The 20,976-nt window shown below is 48.7% G+C and overlaps 1 protein-coding gene and 1 long non-coding RNA gene across 12 annotated transcripts in view; one reads left to right on the forward strand and one right to left on the reverse strand.

The window, feature by feature from the left end:
- The window catches only part of ZNF496 (zinc finger protein 496), a 64,203-nt gene that overhangs the window by 26,859 nt on the left and 16,368 nt on the right, over positions 1-20,976 (forward strand). For 7 of the 11 annotated variants that reach the window (XM_078357078.1, XM_078357079.1, XM_054248401.2 and 4 more), the window contains one exon: positions 6,396-12,807. In XM_078357078.1, coding sequence (XP_078213204.1) covers positions 6,396-7,174 — 779 coding nt within the window. In that variant the 3' untranslated portion in view covers positions 7,175-12,807. Of the gene's footprint in view, positions 1-6,395; positions 12,808-20,795; positions 20,875-20,976 lie in introns of those variants that run through there. The other 4 variants (XR_013529902.1, XR_013529905.1, XR_013529903.1 and 1 more) reach the window with 3 other exon arrangements.
- On the reverse strand, positions 12,784-16,478 carry LOC128930252 (uncharacterized). The gene is made up of 3 exons (XR_013529907.1): positions 16,380-16,478; positions 13,027-13,059; positions 12,784-12,913 (listed from the first exon to the last, which is right to left on the reverse strand). It is a non-coding gene; the product is annotated as an uncharacterized LOC128930252 (long non-coding RNA).

The raw sequence follows: 20,976 nt of genomic DNA on the forward strand, positions 1-20,976 counted from the left end.
GCTGTTCTACCTGTGATGCTTTTGAAGGCAAGATTTGTGCCATTTCGACCCAGCTCCATGCATCTTGTGCTTGGCCCCCTTTCATGGGTGGACAAAGGGGATTTTCTAGTGTGGGAGATCTGAAAGGATGAGATCCTGCTCCACAAGCATTGGTGCCCACTCCTGGTTTTCCAAGTAGCCCACCTCTGCATGCCAAGGGTGATGCGTTCATGTGGGGCCCACGTGGAGTTCAGGTGCAAGCTGGATGCACTTTGAATCTGCAAAGTTCGTGATGCACTTTGAATCTTCTCCAGCTGCTTTCTGCCCATAACATGTCTCTCAGCCCCATTAGCATACTTTTAGAAGGTGGATGGGTGTTCATTTAGACATAGGAGTTTTCAACACCATTCTTCTCTTGCTGGACACTGACACAGACTGCTCTGAAACAGCCAGAAACAAAGGGCTGCTCCTGAGAAGGGGGAGAGATGATGGATTTCAAAGAGTAGGCACTGTTTTAGCTCCAGCCAGCTCGCCTTCCTAAAAAGCTTTTCCCACCAGCTGATGCCCAGATAGCTGGTGACAGCCCTGCTTCTCTATATCCATGCTTATGCAGGGCACTCCCACATGTTCAGTCTGTGCCAATCAGACAATGCTGCTGCATCCGCCACTGAGGAGGAATGTCTCTTGTTAATTGTGTTCTCTCTGTGAATTGCCTAGTTAGTATTCATTTATCCTTATTCGTTTATTTTCACACTTTTTTTTTTAATGTTCCAAACATTGCACCAGGATTCAGTGATTTACATGATTACATGCATTGCATCTTCACAGCACCTTCTGAGATGGGTGCCATCATGTCTCTGTATTGAAGCTGGGGCACCCGAGAAGTCATTTGCCCAGAGTCCAGTGCTCACAAGCTGTAGGTGGCAGAGTGAAGATTTGAACTCAGGCTGGCACAGTGGCTCATGCCTATAATCCCAGCACTTAGGGAGGCCGATGTGGGCAGATCACCTGAGGTTAGGAGTTTGAGACCACCCTGGCCAACATGGCAAAACCTGTCTCTACCAAAAATACAAAAATTAGCCAGACATGGTGGCACACACCTGTAGTCCCAGCTACTGAGGAGTCTCAGGCAAGAGAATCACTTGAATCCGAGAGGTCAAGGCTGCAGAGATCATAGCACTGCACTCCAGCCTCAGCGACAGAGTGACTCTTTCTCAAAAAAAACAAAGACAAATGGCTGGGCATGGTGGTTCACGCCTGTAATGCCAGCACATTGGGAGGCTTAGGCGAGCAGCTTGCCTGACGTCAGGAGTTCAAGACCAGCCTAGCCAACATGCCGAAATCTCAGCTCTACTAAAAAATACAAAAGTTAGCCAGGTGTGGTGGTGGGCGCCTATAATCCCAGCTTCTCAGGAGGCTGAGGCAGGGAGAATTTCTTGAACCTAGAAGTCAGAGGTTGCAGTGAGCCAAGAGCTGAGATCACATCACTGCACTCCAGGGTGGGTGACGGAGTGAGACTCCTGAATAGATTTGAACTCAGGCTGGCAGGCTGCAGACCCATGCCTTTTACTCCACATTACTAAACCACAGTTTGCTTTTTCTGTGGATTCTTAGACACTGAAAATAATGGGTCTGAATCCCTTGCCTCTGCTGTATTTATGCAGAGTTCCTTCCGTTTCCCTAAACTTTATGAGTCTTGCAACATATTAATGTTTTGTTCTTTTCAAGATGGGGTCTCTTTATGTTGCCCAGGCTGGTCTCGAACTCTTGGGCTCAAGCAGTCTTCCTGCTTTGGCTTCCCAAGTAGCTGGGGAGACTGTTGGCTTTTGCCATCATGCCTGGCTTAAATGTTTTCTTACAGTTTTTAAATGTAGATAAGCTTAATTGTCATCTTTTTGGTTTTATGTCTTGCTTGAGAAAGCTTCTCCATTCTAACTTTACAAGAATGTGTAATCGTTTTTAATAATGTCTTTATCATTTTGGTTTTCACATCTAGCTTCCTAGCCTCCCCTGCTTTTCCCCTTAACCCCCTCAGCTCACAGGAAGTCATTCATTCCCAGCCTGCAGAGCATCCTTGTTGAGGTGTCAGTCACGGACTTACCTGCTTGCTGGATGCCTCTGCCACTTACCTGCATGCTGGATGCCTCTGCCACTCTGCCCACAACGAACATTTGCAGCAGCCTGGCCATTTGCTTGCCACAAGCCCTGGCCACAAGCCCTGGTCCCCATATCCGTTGGGCTCAATTCTACTGAAACCTTGGGCAATTTCACTTCTCTGTCTTAAACTTTTGATTCGTAAAACAGAGATAACAGTTATAGCAGCCTTGTAGAGTTATTGTGAAGGATTAAATGGTTTAATGCATATATTGGCCCTTAGACCAATAGCTCTTTTTTTTTTTTCAGACAGAGTCTCGTTTTGTCACTCAGGCTGGAGTACAGTGGCGCCATGTTGGCTCACTGTGACCTCCACTTCCTGGGTTCAAGCAATTCTCCTACCTCAGCCTCCTGAGTAGCTGGGATTATAGGCGTGTGCCACCATGTCTGGCTAATTTTTGTGTTTTTAGTAAAGACAGGGTTCCACCATGTTGGCCAGGCTGGTCTGAAACTCCTGACTTCAAGTGATCCACCCACCTCGACCTCGCACAGTGCTGGGATTATAGGCATGAGCGACTGCGCCTGGCCTAATAGCTCTTTTCTGTCTTCCCTAACCTTATCCTGATAGCTAATTCAGGGACAACACCCCCACCTGTGGGTAACACCCCCCTGTGCACCGAGGAAGGAGAACTATCCAGACCCCAGGCACAAGTAGTGCCTGAAGAATATCTTAGTTGATAGTGTCGTTGCTCAGCTGTTTCCTTTATGTAATCCTTCATATATAATCATATATTAGTTTATAGAATTAGTGCTTGAAGTGTAACTTACTACTTACATATATCTAGCTTATATAATCATACTTAATACTTATATCTAGCATACTTAGTTCTATATAATCTTTCTATATAATCATATAGGTATTGTAGTTGGAGCTGTACGGACACATTTAGTGCTGATTTATAGAATCCTTCTATATAACCATATAGTAGTTTGTAGTAGGAGGAATGCCTAGAGCAGTCACAGAACAGAAGCAGCACATGGGAAAACAGCCAGACCAGGACGAGAACCAAAGACCCAAGCGGTGGCGTCCCTGCCTGAAAGGGCACACGCTGTATGGCAGGCTTGGAGCAGGAGCCTCTCCTCCTGATAAAGGAGTTGTGGTACCTTGCATCCAGTTTCTGTGGAAAGTAGGCCTCAGGCCTGAGATCCCTCAAATAACTGAGGGAGAAGAACCCCTCTGGTATGACCAGTCACAGCAGCTGCACACCCCATCAGTCTTTTCTCACTTCTGTGCTAGCTCAAAGAATCCTCCCATAAATATCTTAAGAGCACAAGTCTGTCAGCTCCCACTGCATTAAGCTTACAGTATCTTTCTGTTAGAAACCCTTTGAAGTCTCCAGCCCCTAGATAAGAAGTATTGTACACAACACCTGTTGCACACAGCCCACCTCCTTGCCTTGGTGACCTAATGGGGGTGGACTGCTTTTCTGTACATGACCCTCTACTACTGTGCACGGCTTGGTCCCCTGCCGCACACGGCCCACCTCTCTGTCCAGGTGACATAATGGGGTGGTCCCCTCGCTTGTGACTCACGTGATTATGATTATATATGCCCTATTACTAAGCCTATAGATGATGATGTCACTCATGACCCTGCCCCTGCTTGTACCTAATAAATACAGATTCTCTGGGGCATTTGGGGGCTACCACTGATCTGTGCTTACAGGTGGCATGACCCCCCTGAGTCCAGATGCTCTTCACCAGTTCTTCAGTGTCCTGTCTCTTCACCTCTTGGATCCTGCACCTCAACACAGCATAAGAGACACCCCACGACCCTGTGGGGCCACCACACCCTATGCCCACCCACCACCATCTTACACACACACACCCCCTTTTGTTTTTATTGCTGAACTGAGAACTCTTTGGTGGTGCTTATCCTCTGGTATTTTGGGCAGGCTTCTAGCAGTCTCATCTACGTTCTGTCTTCAAGGAATTTTCTTCATATTGTGTTGATAGTACATAATAAGACTATCCTTGAGTTATTTCCCCTTTTGTAGAAATTCTGCGTGGAATTTTGGTCATTTTAGCTGACTTGAGGTGATGTTGTCTACTATGTGCTATATTACTCTGTTAGGCCTTTCGTAACAAGTACGACAGACTGGGTGGCTCAAATAACAGGATTTTATTTTCTCCCTATTTTGGAGGCAGCTAATAGAAGATGAAGGTGTCAGCAGAGCTGGTTTCTTCTGAGGCCTCTCCTCGGCTAGGAGATGGCCACCGCCTTGCTGTGTACTCACATGGTCTAAGATCTGTATTTGTCCTGTCTTGATCTTCTCTTATTAGAACACCAGTCATATTGGACTGTGTGGAGTCCACCCTCCCGTATGTCCTCATGTTGACTTAATTACTTCTTGAAATAGCCTGTCTTCAAATACAGTCACATTCTGAGGTCCTTAGGGTTAAGACTTCAGTGGGAAGTATTGGGAGAACACAATTCATCCTGTGAGACCTCACCCTTGGAACCTTCAAAATTCATGTCCTTCCCACATGCAAAATCCATTCACCTCATCCCAGCAGCTCCCAAATTCTCAATCTATTTCAGCATCAACTGTAAGTCCAAAATATTATCTAAATATCAGCCTCTCAATTGGGTGTGGGTGAGACTCAAAGTATGATTCATCCTGAGGCAAAATCCTTTCTAGCTATGAACCTGTGAAACCAGATGTTTTCTGCTTCCAAAATACAACTGTGAGAAAAGCATATGATAGACCATTCTCATTCTAGAAGAGAGAAATTTAAGGGAAATGGGTCGCAAGCAAGTCTTAAATCTAGCAGGTCAGAGCTAGGTGTGATGGCTCACACCCGTAGTCCCAGCACTTTGGGAGACTGAGGCAGGTGGATTGCCTGAGGGTGGATCACTTGAGCCCAGGAGTTTGAAACCAACCTGGGCGACACAGTACAACCCCATGTCTACGAAAAATTTTTAAAATACAAACACACACACACACACACACACACACACACAGAATCTCTGTTATCTGGGCACCATAGTGCAACCCCATCTCTACAAAAAAAATTTTAAAAACATATACACACACACAGTCTCTGTCATCTGGTGCTTTCCCTCCTATAGTACATGGGTTCTTGGCAGACTCAGTACCCACTCCCAGACTCACATTCCCCTGACTCCCTTGTGACTGATTTGACAAATGGCCCCACTGCTCCCACTACTGTTCATCATCTCTCTGCTCTCCCTAGCCTCTGTGTCTTCTGCCCTGCTTCTGTTTGTCCAGCTTCTCCTGTCCTGAGCTTCTCTGACCCGCCAGGGCTCTCCTCCCCACAGCCATGAAGCCCAGACCAACCACATTCCTACTAATATCTAGGAGGGCCTGGCACCACTACCCCTGACCTCTAGATTTGTGTTCCACATTTCACAGAAGTGAGGACACAGGCCACCTGTATGATGGGCTCTGCTCTGTAGGCCAGGACCTTAGGCCGGGATCTGCACTGCCCACCCAGCCCCTCCCTGTGGTTCTCCCTTCTCGACATCACAGACTCAGGATGCATTGAGCCAGCTTCAGTCTAGGTTAGGAAGTCCAGAGCATGTTTACCCATCACCACCTGTGGCCTCAAAAATGCGGTGCTACTGAGAGGGGGAAGCTGGACCCTGGGCAGTCTGGGACTGTTGAGCAGCCTAGCAAGGCTGAGTAGCACCTCAGCCCTCCTTCCTGGGACAGATCATCTTAGTTATGTGCAGTTGCGGCAACCAGTAGGTCATCAGCTTGTGTCCAGGGGCTTCTAGGGCTGTGCATGTCAGAAGTTTGGCACAGTCCCTGGACCATGCAAGTGTCAGCACATGACAGCGGCACCTTCCTGGAACTGCATGTGTAGGATGCAGAGTCTTCCTGTCTCCCAGGTCCTCACTATCCTGATAGAGTTTTCCCCCATGCCTTGTTAAATTAGTGATCTGTAAATGGTCAGGCTTTACACAGATAGAGACTCCAAGAGCTTGGGGGATGGGGTGGTCATGGTGGTTAGAGAACAAAAGGGTTGGGTGTGGGAGGTAAGGGAAAATGGCGGGGAAGAGGGCGAGCAGGGAAAAAGGCACCCAGCATGCTCTGGACACAGCGTGGCCCATGCTGAAGATTTCCTCACAGGCTACACCAGTGGCCCCTGCAGGGCTGGCCAGGCCGCCCCCATCACCGAGGAACATTGTAAAAATGTGGGTTTGCAAGCTCCAAGCTGAGGCTTCCAGCGCGGGGTCAGAGGGTCTGGGATGTGGCCTGCACAGCACCACTGACCTGCATGTTACGTTCCTGTAGCTGGCGGCAACCCGCGATCTCTAGAGAACAGCCTGGACCAAGAAGTCACCATCGAGATCGTTCTCTCCAGCTCTGGGGACGAGGACTCCCAGCACGGCCCGTACTGCACAGAGGAGCGGAAGAGCCGCACAGAAGAGCCGACGAGCCCCACAGAGAAGCAGCACAGCCTCCCCACCTCCCACCGGAGCAGCGCTGAGGCCGGGGGCGAGATGCAGAGCTCCAAGAAGTCCTACGTGTGTCCAAACTGTGGGAAAATCTTCCGCTGGAGGGTCAACTTCATCCGGCACCTGCGGAGCCGCAGAGAGCGGGAGAAGCCGCACGAGTGCTCAGTGTGCGGGGAGCTGTTCAGTGACAGCGAGGACCTGGACGGGCACCTGGAGAGCCATGAGGCCCAGAAGCCTTACCGGTGTGGTGCCTGCGGGAAGAGCTTCCGCCTCAACTCCCACCTGCTCTCCCACCGGCGGATACACCTGCAGCCGGACAGACTCCAGCCGGTGGAGAAGAGAGAGCAGGAGGGGTCCGAGGACGTGGACAAGGGTCCCAACGACCCGCTGGAAAACGGCAAGGCCAAGCTGAGCTTCCAGTGCTGTGACTGTGGGAAGGCCTTCCAGCGGCACGACCACCTGGCTCGGCACCGCAGCCACCTTCACCTGAAGGACAAAGCCCGACCCTTTCAGTGTAGGTACTGTGTCAAGAGCTTCACGCAGAACTATGACCTCCTGCGCCATGAGCGCCTGCACATGAAGCGCCGTTCCAAGCAGGCTCTGAACTCCTACTGAGCCTGCCCGCTTGGTGTGCCCTCACCCTGGGCGGTTCTGCCCACTCACATTGGTACTGATGAGCACCCCCACCCAGGACGCACCTTCCCCAGCATAGAGAGCACACCTCCCTCCTCCTGTCCTTTGCTCTCAGGTAGTGTCCAGCGTTCAGGTGGTGCCATGGTAGCACTCTCCCTCCACCAGGTAATGAGAGTGGGCAAGTGAGTGTTCTCTTTCTGCTGTGCCAAAAAACAGGGATGTGCCACCACCAGGTTGGACATGCCAGGTGTTCTATGTCTTAGAGACCCTTGCCCCATGGTCCCCAAGCTCGGGGAGTCAAACTGGGCTCCCCTGTCGGGGCAGCGCCCTGGTCACCAACCAAACCTCAGTATCCTCCCTCCCTTCCTTCCCTGTCTGAATGCTGGGATCTGCTGCTGAAGCTCCAGGGTGCCTGCACTTCCACTCAGAAGCTGCTGGAGGGTGTTGGACTGGAGGAAGCAGGAAGGCAGTGTGGGAATGATGGGCTCAGTGGGGAGCAGGGCCAGGCATAGAGAGCACACCTCCCTCCTCCTGTCTGAGCCAGACATGTCATGTCTGAGCCCCAGGTTTGTGGCCATCAGGTGGGCAGGAGCACCCCGCAGATCCAAGATGATCAGACAGCCCTTTTGGGCTTGGAGTCTGAGGCAGGGGTCTGCAGAGCTCCTTGAGTTCACAAACAGTCATCATACCTTTTAATTTGTCCTGGGGGCCAGTTACTAGGGATCTGGAGCACACCAAAAACAAAGCTTCCCTTTTAATTTGTGTTACACATACCCCAAGATGTCTGTACCCTAAAGATGCTTGGCAGATGCCTGTGGGTTGGAAGCCGAGGCATCATCATTTAAAAGGCACTTAAGTCCCTAATTCCAGTCTGTACTGCCTAAGAATGTGGAGCTCAGCCCCCAGTGAGGGGTTCTCCTGTCTGGGTGAGCCAAGCTCCGGAACAGAACCTTCCCTGGCATCACACTTTACGTATACGTTAGCTTGGACTGCTGGTGTCAGTTTTCTAGGTATGTTTTAACACTGGCTGGCTTAGAACAACAGGAATGGATTCCCTCACAGTTCTGGGAGCTGCAAGTCCAAGATGACGCCGTCCTCAGAGCTGGCGCCTTCCGAGGGCTGTGAGGGAGAAGGGGCTTCGTGCTTTTGCTGGCAGTTGCCGTTCCTTGGTGTGTGGAAGCGCCAGTCTCTGCCTTCATCTCCACATGGCACTCTTGCTGTGTGCGACACCAGCCATATCGGATTAGAGCCCATCCTGCCGACTCCAGTATAACCTCATCTATGGCCGCAGCAACTCTTCAACAGTAAGGTCACATTCTGAGGTACTAGAGATTGGGAGTTCAACATTGGAATGAATTTGAAAGGGACAGAATTCAACCCACGACTCCAGGTAAACGTGAGGTATGCTGTCATTCCTAATTCACAAATGAGTCAGTACAACCAAGCAAGCTTGCTCACAATTCCATCGAAGGCAGGGTTCAGACCCAGGTGTTGGTACTCAGCACAGGTGTCCTCTGCATGGAAGAACCTTAGTAGCCTTAAAGGCCGACAGATTCTCCTCCCTCCCTGCCTCCTGACTGGGGCTGGAGCTTTGTCTTCAGCTGGGGTTCTGGACTGAGGGTGACAGGAGGTCATGAAGCCTCAAGCAATTTAAAACATGGTATTCCTGAAAAACTGATTATGTTGGCTAGGGTCAGCATGAGAGGGCATCAAGCCTGTAGTGTAACAGTGGTTTAAACTGCAAGTGAGACCAGATGAGTATTTTGTATTATTTATATGTCAGATCCTACCAACAGGCAGTAAACCAGACGAAGTTCCTGGTGCTCCTTGTCATGTAATTTTCACATTAAGAAGCCTCTGGGCCAGGCACAGAGGCCTGTAATCCCAGCACTTTGGGAAGTCAAGGCGGGTGGATCGCCTAGCTCAGTTTGACACTAGCCTGGGCAACATGGCAAAATCCCATCTGTACCAAAAGTATAAAAAATCAGCTGGGTGTGGTGGTGCATATTTGCAGTCCCAGCTACTCTGGAGGCTGAGGTGGGAGGATTGCTTGAGTCTGGGAGGCAGAGGTTGCAGTAAGCCGAGATCACACCACTGCACATAAACCTGAGTGACAGAATGAGACCCGACTCAAAAAGAATCAAAAAGCCTCAGCCCCAAACGCATGACAAGATTATATAGTCACAACTACTGTTTCTGTGTAGATGCATCTACACACGTGCCCAGGAAGAGTAAGCGCAGTAAAACCATTTGGTTATACTTGGAACAGGAAGTAAGCTGTTGAGGCTTTTAGTTTCTAAATAGTTTGTCTCTTGTATCAACCTATCTGGACAAGGGAGAAATTGGATTTTTAAGGCCAAGGAGGGGGGATAATTCCAAGTGGAAGCCAGGCTCTGTGGGTTCACATTTACCCCACCTACCTGTGTGATCCTACCTCTCCTGAGGATTCTCTTAGTAGCTCTGAGGACTTGGGAGGGTTATTCACCTTCCTGCTTCAGACGTCTGACTCAGAGGAACGTTGTTCTACCTACCCCTGTGTTTTATGTGTAAAGCCACATCATGAACGAGAAAGTGACGAAGGGAATGTGAGGGAACTAGAAACTACAGGGAGGCTGTCTCTTGAGTTCCTACCACCAATCCAGAGCCAACCAAGGCACCTCAGGAGATGGAATTGGAAATCCTCCTGGGAAATGTAGCTGAAACCCAGGTTTGTCCCATGCAGCAGGAGCAGCTAGGGGTTACCTGCTCCGAGGAGAGGTCTGACAACTCTCCAGCCCAACCAGCACCTTCCACCACGGTGTAGGGGGCTGCACCCAAGTGATCTTTGTCTCCCTGAGAACAGCTGCCCCTCAGTTCTTCCCTCCCACCCCAGGGGCTGGGCAGCTGTCTGGAGCTATGTCTCCACCTTGCTCTGGAGGTTGAGACCCCATCTGAGCAACATCCTCCCTCTTCATTCCTCTGATCCCTTGGCATTGCCACAAACCCACAGGTCCATAATAAAAACTCACTAGCTGAATCAATATTCGTGTTAGGCTTTTCATTTGAAAAGTAAAAGGTGGCCAGGCATGGTGGCTCATTCCTGTAATCCCAACACTTTGGGAGGCCAAGACAAGGATTTCTTGAGCTCAGGAGTTTGAGACCAGCCTGAGCAACATAGTGAGACCCCATCTGTATGGGAAAAAAAAAAAAATTAGAAAAGTTAGCCTGCTGTGGTGGCACATTCCTGTAGCTACTTGGGAGGCTGAGGCAGGGGAAGATCCCTTGAACTCAGAGACAGAGGTTGCTGTGAACGGTGGAACGCACTGTACTGCAGCCTGGGCAACAGCAAGACCGCATCTCAAAAAAAGGTAAAATGTGAAGCACAGCCGAAAGGTGAAAATCTGATGTTTTCTGGGACCTGTAGGCTTTAGCTAGTTCTGGTCACCTGATCTGGCTGCTCCCCAAAAGAAAGAATAAATAACTGTTTCATACACAGGGTAGATTGTACTCCTGGTCACACCACAACTTTAACCTAACGTTAGCCATTTTTCCGTTTTCTCTATCTCCCCAGCTCTTGCCTCAGAAGAAGAAACAATTAAAAGATGAGTCCACTGGAGGGAGGGTCCCTATCAGTCCTAAATCATACTGTGGCACAAAGGGAAGAGAAGGCAGAGATCTTGTCCAAGTCACTCTTCGGTGAGATGGTTTTCCTTCCTCTGCCAAAAGCAGAGTTTGGACCAGACACGAGTACTTCTGCTAGCAGAGTTATGTAGGCAGTTCAGTGATGATTATAGCACTTCAGAAATGCCATCAAACAAGCTCATTTTTTTTTTTTTCCTAAGAGGTGGTCTCACTGTTTTGTGCAGGCTGGTCCTAAACTTCTGAGTTCCTCCCACCACGGCCTCCCAAAGTGCTGGGACTGTAAGTTTGAGCCACCACACCCAGCCTCCAGACACAATATTAGCAACAAACACTGTTACTGTTTGGTCTTAAAAGTGATGGTCAGTGTCCACTACTATTCCATGCAACAAGGCTAGAGGTTACAAAACTTGCTTAGGGCAGACTGGCCACAGGAAAAGGAGTGTTGAGGGGACCGGTGGAAGACCAGGTACCTCCAGCAGCCCAGACCCATATAGAGGGCAACCAGTAGAATTTCAGCAGCCCAGCATCTGGGGGAGGGTTGGCAGGGACTGGGCTCTCATCAAGGGCAAAGCCCATGGGGTCCATTTATACCTATTTTGCCCATCAAATACCAGTTGGGAACTTTATCTTCTCTTGAAACCATAGCCTATAACCAGGTCACCATGATTAATGTACATATAATCAACAAAGTACAGAGAAGCCATAGAAATTCCCTGTGAGCAGATGCAAAATTCTTAAAAAGTGTGGGAAAGCAGATTCCTCAGGAATACATGCAAGTGGGATGACCTCACACATCTTGGAATATCACAGGCAGGCTGATAACCATGACAAAGGTCTGTCTTCTAATCACACAACCAAATGGCAGGAGAACCACCCTCTCCCCATCACCTGCTTTAAAAAAAATCTTGCTATGTTTGCGTCTATCCTGGCTCATGTTACTGGTTTTGCTACACCTTGTCAAAACATGGTGAGGTTGGATACCTGCTGTTTTGTACTTTTTTATGTGATCAGTCAAGTGTAGCCACAAGAGAAGACAAACGAGTCTTAGGAAAAGACAAAGTTTATTCTGCTTACAGGTCCTAGAGACAGGAGGCACCTCAGGCCACACAGGGCCACACAGGAAAGACCAGGTGGCAGGAGGCAGAGGACACGAGCAAGGAGAAGGTTTGGGCCACTGTCTTTTTGGGGTTTCCTTGGACAGAGGCAAGGCAGAGCAAAGTGAATAGTCTAGGATTGACTAGTTTGAAAAATTTCTGTGGGCTTTGGGTTACAGAGATGGTTCCTCATTGCCTGGCACCAGACTCTGGGATGCATAAGGCAGAGGACACGTTGGTCAGGTCAGACACTGGAGGTTCGGGTCTGGATGGGTTAGTTCTTGTCAAAGGCATGCTCCTTGCTGGGCAAGGATTCACTGGCACAGAAACCTCAGATAAGATAACGAGGCCTGAGGACTAAACTCTGACCGGTGTTGTCTTAAATTTCCTCCTGACCCTGGAGGAAGTCATTCCCAAGGGCCAGACCTAACCTTCTCTTCCTCCGGCCCAGAATTTTAAACCAAGCTGCTCTTCTATAACCTATTACAAATCAGAAAATCTGTGAATTCTACCTATGAGCTGTAAGCCTCTGCTTCAAAGTATCCTGCCCTTTTGAGGCTAAACCAAGACATCATTTCAATGTATTAATTCATGAATTTGCCTGTAATTTCTGCTTTCCTAAAATTTACCCCTGCCTTTATGTTTCTCCTTCTTTTTTTTCTTTTCTTTTTTAAATGACGAGTCAAATGCAGTAGTGAGAAGCGGGGGATGAGTAGAACAAGGCATTTGATGTGTAACTGACTGAGCAGTTGAGGTAACTCATTGCCTTGGCACCAGCCACCTCGCCTTTAAAAACCCTTACTTGCAAGCCACTGTGGAAGACAGATACTCAGTGTGAGCTGCCTGATTCTCCTTGCTTGGCATCCTGCAAATAAACACCTTCCTTTCTCCTGACATAAACCTCAGTGTGGATATTTGGCCTGACTGCGCTGGACGAGTGGATCCCAGTTAGATTCAGTAACAGCCAGGTGTGCAGTGTTGGGGCTCGGAGATGGTAAGTGCAGACCTGCATTACAGTTGAGAAGAAGAGGGCAGATGATTTCCAATGCATTCCTTTCTCACCACTCTCTCCTCTGTTGACCACCAAGGGCAGAGACCTCTTTGACTATGTCTGCTTACCTCATCCAGCTTGGGGTCTCAGACAACATGCTCCTGCAAAATGAGAGTTTGATATGTATTGGATAGAGCTGCACCCCATCACTTCTGCCCTCCCAAAAGAAACAGAACCTCCATCCAAGTGGGTGCTTGGAAGCCAGCATGTTGAGGTGCTGGGGAGAGCTCCCACTGCCCAGATGCCAGTCTCCGGTATCAACTAGGTATCCTGCAAACACCCTTTTTCCAAATAAGGCCACATCACAGGTCCCAGGGGAAAGATCTTCATGGGGGGAGGGGGGGCCCATTCAGACCATTACTGTTCTTTTAAGGGAGGATTTTTTTTTTTTTTTTTTGAGACGGTGTTTTGCTCTCGTTACCCAGGCTGGAGTGCAATGGCATGATCTCGGCTCACCTGGGTTCAGGCAATTCTCTGCCTCAGCCTCCTGAGTAGCTGGGATTACAGGCATGCGCCACCATGCCCAGCTAATTTTTTGTATTTTCAGTAGAGACGGGGTTTCCCTATGTTGACCTGGGTGGTCTCGATCTCTTGACCTCGTGATCCATCCGCCTGGGCCTCCCAAAGTGCTGGGATTACAGGCTTGAGCCACCCTGCCCGGCCCTAAGGGAGGATTTAAATCTGAAAATCAGGTAATCAGTCATGTTCTTCCACTACAGGAAACCAAAGCTGCCCTCCATGTTCTGGTTTCCACAGTAAGGTGACACTCCCTCAGGAAATAGTTATCTTCATGTAACCAACTCAAGTTCAGCTGCTCACAAGAAGCACGGTGCGGTAAAAGGAAAGCAGCCGTATTGATGAGATGCTAGCAGATGGGAAATGCCAAGGCCTTAAAGAAACCATTTCCAAAGTCTGGGCTGAGGGAGGGGCTTAAAGCAGGGCAGCCTGATGTGAAAGGTGTGCTGGAGTTGTACGGGGTGCAGGGCAGTGTCTTGCTGTGATGCTTGCCTTGAGCACAGGCTGGCACTCTCTTCACAGCTGCCATGGCCATGTGACTGAGCAGCTTAGCAGCCAAGCCTCAAACCACGTTTTAAAACTCTTTTTTCCTTTTCCTTTTCCTCCTCAAACCCCCTAGTCTCAAGCTATAATAACTTCATTTTATTTATTTATGAGACAGAATCTTGCCCTATGCCCCAGACTGGAGTGCAGTGGCACAATCTGAGCTCACTGCAGCCTCCGCCTCCTGGGTTCAAGCAATTCTCATACCTCAGCCTCTCTGGTAGCTAGGATTACAGGCATATGCCACCATGCCCAGCTAATTTTTGTATTTTTTAGTAGAGATGGGGCTTTGCTATGTTGGCCAGGCTAGTCTCGAACTCCTGACCTCAAGTGATCTGCCCACCTCAGCCTCACAAAGTGCTGGGATTACAGGCGTGAGCCATAATGCTGGGCCAACTCATTATTTTGGCTTCTTTCCACAAGCCGTGAGCAGCCAGAGCCTTCTTATGCTGCTTGCAGTCAGGCAATAGATTATCGATCTTGAGGCAGTCTGTTAAGTCGGGGAGGATTTCACAGCTGGACCTGCCTGTCTGGTGTGTTTTAGCCCCTGGAATGTTTTAACAAGCATATGGTTAGATAAAGGTGCATGGGGTAAAGAAGTATACAGTGGAAAAGGGAAGGGGCTGGAGTTTCAGAGTACATCTCAAGGTTATATTTTAAGACTAAGGAAAAAGGTTTTTAAGTTTGTTTCAAGGTTATATCTTGAGACTGGAAAGAAAGGAGGGAAGAAAAACATTTTAAAATGTGTTTTGAAACTCAACTACTGGCTCACATTCAGTAAAAATCTTGAGTGTTACTGGGTGTGGCGGCTCACGCCTGTAATCCCAGCACTTTGGGAGGCCCAGGCAGGCACAGGAATTTGAGACCAGCCTGGGCAACATGGCAAAACCCTGTTTCCACAAAAAATACAAAAATTAACCAGGCGTGGTGGTGTGCACCTGTGGTTCCAGCTACTCAGGAGGCTCGGGCAGGAGGATAACCTGAGGCAGGGAGGTCAAGGCTGCAGTGAACCTTGCTCATGCCACTGTACTCCAGCCTGTGTGACAGTAAGACCTTGTCTGAAAACAAAAGTATCATGAGTGTTAAAGCTGAAAGAGACACAATAAGTTGTCCAGAGCCCTCCTTTGGCCACTGAGGACAACTTAGTTAAATGTTTTCTCTGAGGTCACAGACCCAGTTTCCTGCAGCCTCATTCCTGCTGTCACCACAGCAGGCGAGGACACAAGGACCTAAGTGCCTCGCCCTCAGACTGAAGCAGAGTGGTGGCGAAGCCACACAGTCCTCGCGGTGGCTTCAAGCTGGAGGAGGAATAAACCTGAGAGATGTAGTCGCCTTCCTGTGGGGACAGGACACTCTGAGAATATTGAATGGGTGAGTGATGTTGTCATTGTTTTTGTCAGGATGGAGGGGGTGAGATTTTTCTCAGCTGGGTTTTAAGCGGGAAGAAGCGACTTACTTTTCCTCATCTTATGGCTGGGTGGGAAGAAGTTTATGAGGAAGGCCTGGCTGAAGCTGGGCGGTTCCTACCCGCCTGGGCTTCCCTCCCTCAGCCCCGAGGGAAGGTGGAGCCTGGAGCTGCTCTAGTGGTTGGGCCTTCCCCAGGCTGTGCTGGGTCTCAGGGCTTGGCTGAGCCTCAGGCCTGGCAGTAATGGTGAAGTCAGGACACATCCAGAGAAGAAACAACGGTTTTTAATAAGAAAAGCCTGGTCTTTTGAAATGGGGTGGGGAGAAAGGACTTCAGGAGAGGAGGACTTCCCTTGCCTGGAAGTGCCTGGGAGCCACGCTTGCCACCCATGCCCTCTCCTTTGCCCAGTCAGCATCGCAGCCACCAGCCCCACTGGAAAGGGGCACAGGCAAGTCCAGGACGCTCTGGCTCTGCTGCCCTGTGACCCTCACACTCCCTCCTGTCTCCTCAGAGGGGCATCTCTCTTTGCAACACCAAAGCATAACTTTTGGGACCGGTTTACTGCAAGCGTGCTGCAGAGGCTCGGGGAGGGCCCAGGTCTGCATGTGGCAGTGCATCCTGCTCCCTCTTTGTATTGATAATGAATTGACTTGCCAGCATACGTCATGGAAACACTCGTGCGCCACTAACTTAGGGGTATTCAGTTCCCCATTCCAGTCTCAGTCTGTCTGTTTTCTAGAGAGGCCTGCAAGTACTGTGGGGAGACCCAGGGGTGAGCCCTGCCCTGACTCCAGTCTCACCATGGCTGCGTGGCTCTGAGCAATTTCCTAGGAGTCTGTACAGGTGTCTCTAGGGCAGAGGTGCAGCTGGGCCTGCAAGCCCTTAACCTGAGCTAGGGGGTTGAGGGATGAGGGTGGGAGTGGCCAGTGATGCTTTTTCTTCCAGATTTTATCTTACCTCAAACTGCCCTCCCTCTGGTAGATGATGATCAGGCCGGCAGAAAAAGACTCGGGAGTCTTTCTATGATTCGGAAGAACAGACTTGCATTATTCACCATTTACCTCCCGTGGCAGCTGCTGAAATTTCAGGCCCTCTTGGACGAGCTTGGCACATAGCAGCTCACTGAATCTTCATGATCACCCTGCAAAGGAGGCACAATCATTATGCCCATTTTACAGATGGGGCATAGAGTGGTAGAGGAAGTTGCTTAGGGATACACGGCAGACCCAAGGTTTCAATTCAGGCAGCCTGTCTAGAGTCTGGACATTTCACAGTGTGCGGAGCTGCTGTATACTAACAGAGTAATTAAAGCCATAAAGTAATGAACTCTAATAAATGATCTTTATATAACCACTTTGATGAGAGTTACAGATTAGGAATACATAGAGAATGTAACAGAATTTTCCCATAGTCTGTAGGGTCAGAGAAGCGTTCCAAGAGAAGTGACTTTGAAAGGAAGATGTGGAAGATGGAAAAAAGGCAGCATGGGAAAAGGAGTAGGCAGGGCTGTCCATGGCTGGACTTGAGGAGGACCCATGAAGCTCTGGGAACAAGGGACAGAGTGGCAACAGATCTTGTTGGAATGTACCTTGAGAGCCTATGACAGCAGGGAGGTAGCGTAACCAGGTTTGTATTTTTACTTAATTTATTTTTTGAGACAGGGTCTCACTCTGTCATCCAGGCTGGAGTGCAGTGGCACCATCATAGCTCATTGCAGCCTTAAACTCCTGGGCTCAAGCCGTCCTACCTCAACCTCCCAAGTAACTGGGGCTACAGGCACACTCCACCATGCCTCAATAGTTTTTAAATGTAGTTTTCATAAAGACAAGGTTTCACTAAGTTGCCCAGGCTGGTCTTGAACTCCTGGCATCAACCTCCCAAAGTGCTGGGATTACAGGCGTGAGCCACCTTTCTGGCCAAAGTTTGTGTTTTTAAAGGTGGCTCTGCTGTAGTGGGGTGTAGAGGAGGGAGAAACGGGGTACAGGAGAAGGATATCAGGGTGCAGGGGCGACAGTGGAGTATTAGGGAGAAGATAGTGGGATGCTAGGGAGAGGGAGCACTGGGGGATTTAAGGTGAGTTTCAAGGCCACTAAGCCAGGACAGGTGGGAGTCCAGCGTGAAGCACTTTGGAGGCAACAGCATGGGTGAAGAGAGGTACAGAGATTTGGGGAGTATCTGGGTGGCAAGCTGGGAGGGAAACTTCCAGGTTTCTACATGAACACAGGGGCGATGTCTTGGGGAGGAAGGAGAATTGCAGCAGCAGTTCAGTGTGGAACATGCGGAGCGTTAAGGGTAGCCACGGCAGGAGGCAGCTGAACATGCAAGTCCAAAGAACAGAGGAGCTTTAGGCTGCTGGGGAAATGCTGGGGGTCTTGCCCTGTTGCTGTCATTGTAGTTGTGAGAGTAGATGAGGTGGTCAGGGGAGAAAGCACACACAGCCATATGGCTGGGCGCCGTGCCTCAGGCCTGTCATCCCGGCACTTCGGGAGGCCAAGACAGGCGGATCACTTGAGCCCTAGAGTTCCAGACCAGCCTGGGCAACATGGCAAAACCTCATCTCTATAAAAAATACAAAAATTAGCCGGGTATGGTGGCGTGTTGCCTGTAGTCCCAGCTACTCTGGAGGCTGAAGTGGAAAGTGGAAAGATTGTTTGAGCCCTGGAGGTGGAGGCTGCGCTGAGCCCTTGATTATGCCACTGTACTCTAGCCTGGGTGACAGAGCAAGAACCTATATTGATAGAGTTTGGCTCTGTGTCCCCACCCAAATCTCATCGCAGTTTATAACCCTCAAGTTTTGAGGGAGGATCCTGTAATCCCAAGGCGTCAAGCGGGGCAGGTGTTTGGATCATGGGGGTGGTTCCCCTACGCTATTGTGGTGATGGTGAGTTCTTGCAAGATCTGATGGTTTTGTAAGTGTTTGGAATTTCCTCCTTTGTCTCTTTGTCTTGCTGCCTGTGAAGAAGGTGCTTGCTTCTCCCTCCACCACGATTGTAACTTTCTTGAGGCCTCCCCGGACCTGCGGATCTGTGAGTTAATTAAACGTCCTTTTTTTGTAAATTACCCAGTCTCAGGTAGTATCTTTATAGCAGTGTGAAAATGGACTCATACATACATCAAAAAACAAAATCAGACAAGGCAGGCTGGATGCAGAAGACTGGCTGGGCATTTAAAAGTCAAGAGGGAGTTTGTATTATTATAAACAAACAATTGGATAAATAAATGGGGAGTAGATACTACCTTCGCCAAACTCCAATGCTTTACATAGATGATCTGCCCTTGAGGAGTGGGAGCGTAACGCTGCACCCTTAGGTGTGCGTTGTGCATAGTGACTGCCTCTCCAACTATACGGTGTGGAAAGGAGGACAGAGTCACTGTATAGTGGACAAACCTGACAATCATTACCAGAGGCAGGTGACCAAGGCCAACATCAACAATGAGAAGTCAAGTTGACAGTTTGAACCCTTGATAATGAAGTGCTGAGAAGGGCTCTTTACCTCTGTGATCTTCCAACCCCAAACTATCCCCCATTCCAAACTGTAGTCTAACCATGAGAAAATCATCAGACAGATTGGGCAAAGTCGCTGATGCCTGTAATCCCAGCACTTTGGGAAGCTGAGGCAGGAGGATCACTTGAACCCAGGAGTTCCAGATCAGCCTGGGCAACGTAGCAAGATCTCATCTCTATTTAAAAAAAGAAAATCATCGGACAAACCTTGGTTGAAGGATATTCTACAAAATACCACAATACCTCAAAACCATCAAGGTCATCAAAAACAAGAAAGTCTGAGAAACTGTGAGTCAAGGAGAGACTAAGAAGTCAGGACAACTGGGTGTGAGGAGGCATCCTAGATCAATGTCCTGGAACGGCAAAAGGACATTAGGTGAAAACAGGAAATCTGAAGAATGCTTGGGCTTTAGTTAGTAACATAGCTACTTCATTCATTCATTATAACGTGTACCCAACAAATACATTAACAAAATATTAATAACAGAAGAAACTGAGTGCAGAGTTTATGAGAACTCTCTGTATTAGTTTACCAATTTTTCTGAATGTGTAAAGCTGTTCTAAAAACTGAAGTTTAGTTTTTAAAAAACTGATGGGAAAATTTTCACTGGCATCCTAATGGATTGTTTGGGATTCCCAAAGTGGGGAATCACTGAGATAATTTTAGTTGATGAATGGGTGTAGCATTAAAAACATTAACTCATATACTGCAAAGCTATTCTTTTCTGCAGCTCTTCTGATTAGATCACACAGTGGACCCTCTCTGTGCTAGGATGTCTTCATGGCTCCTTTGACACTTACTAATCTCCAGTATTTAATGAAGACAAACTCATAAATGCAACTGGATTCCACTGTCTCCGGTCTAGTAGCATTGCTTTGTTTTCTTTGAGTCCATCGAATGCCCCCTTTCTTTATGGCATTGCTACCAGTTGTCCTTTTGTATGAGCAATCTGAAACTTTCTTTAAAGAACCTGATTAGTTATTAAAAGGAAGAACATCAAGTGTACTGGTTGACAGTGGTGACTTTTACCTGATCCCTGGGAGTGTGAATTAAAACAATTCTCCTACCCTTTGTGTCCTGGAAATGGCTTCCGGCTGATGACCTACAGGTCCAAATTAACCACCTGGAGAAGGTCTTATGATTTGTGGCTGACATCCTGTCCCTGAGTAGAATATCTGGGCCGAATTCCTCAAATCTCATCGTGCCTCCCACTCTATTCCAAAAAAATAGCTACTAAGATTTAAAATAAAAACAAAAAACTACATACCTTCCTCACAGTTTGTGGACAAAGGCAGGCAGAACTCAAAGTCATCCCTCTGCTGAGTTAAATGCACACCTACGTCCTTTGGCAAGGCTAATCAGAAACTCAAAAGGATACAATCCTTTGTCTCTTACCTACCTATTATATATACACCTGGAAGCCCCTCCACACTTCAAGTGGTCCCACCTTTCTGGACTGAACCGATGTACATTTCACATGTACTGATTGATGTCCAATGTCTCCTGTGCCCTGACCACCTTGGCCACATGTCACCAGGACCTCCTGAGGCTGTGTCACGGGTGCATCCACAACCTTGGCAAAATAAACTTCCTAAATTAAGACTTGTTCCAGATACTCTTTGATTTACAAAACATTTATAAAATTATGTCTGCCTTAACAGGCTTAATATCAGTTGACACAGCAAAGAACTTCCCTTCCTCATATAACTTAGAGAAGGCTTGAGGATGTTCCCTCGTTGACCTGACACAAGGCCACACACAGACCTTCCAAATTCCCACTCATTGCCCCACAAATGATTAGGCTGACCAACATACTCACTGATGCATCAGAACGGAGTACTTGTTAACCAGACTCTCCTTCTCCCAGGATCCCAGGGCCGTGAACCTGAACCCACCCTCAACCTGAGGCAGCAGCCGGTCCCTCCTAAGAACAAGCTGGACGCCAGGTAAAACTTTCTCTCACTACTCCATTCACTCCACCTCCCACCCCTCCCTTCATGTGGCTCCTCCCATTTCCCCACACTTCATTCTTCCTAGCTTTAGTCACT

The sequence above is a fragment of the Callithrix jacchus genome, chromosome 19, assembly GCF_049354715.1.
Source record: "Callithrix jacchus isolate 240 chromosome 19, calJac240_pri, whole genome shotgun sequence".
Classification (NCBI taxonomy): domain Eukaryota; kingdom Metazoa; phylum Chordata; class Mammalia; order Primates; family Cebidae; genus Callithrix; species Callithrix jacchus.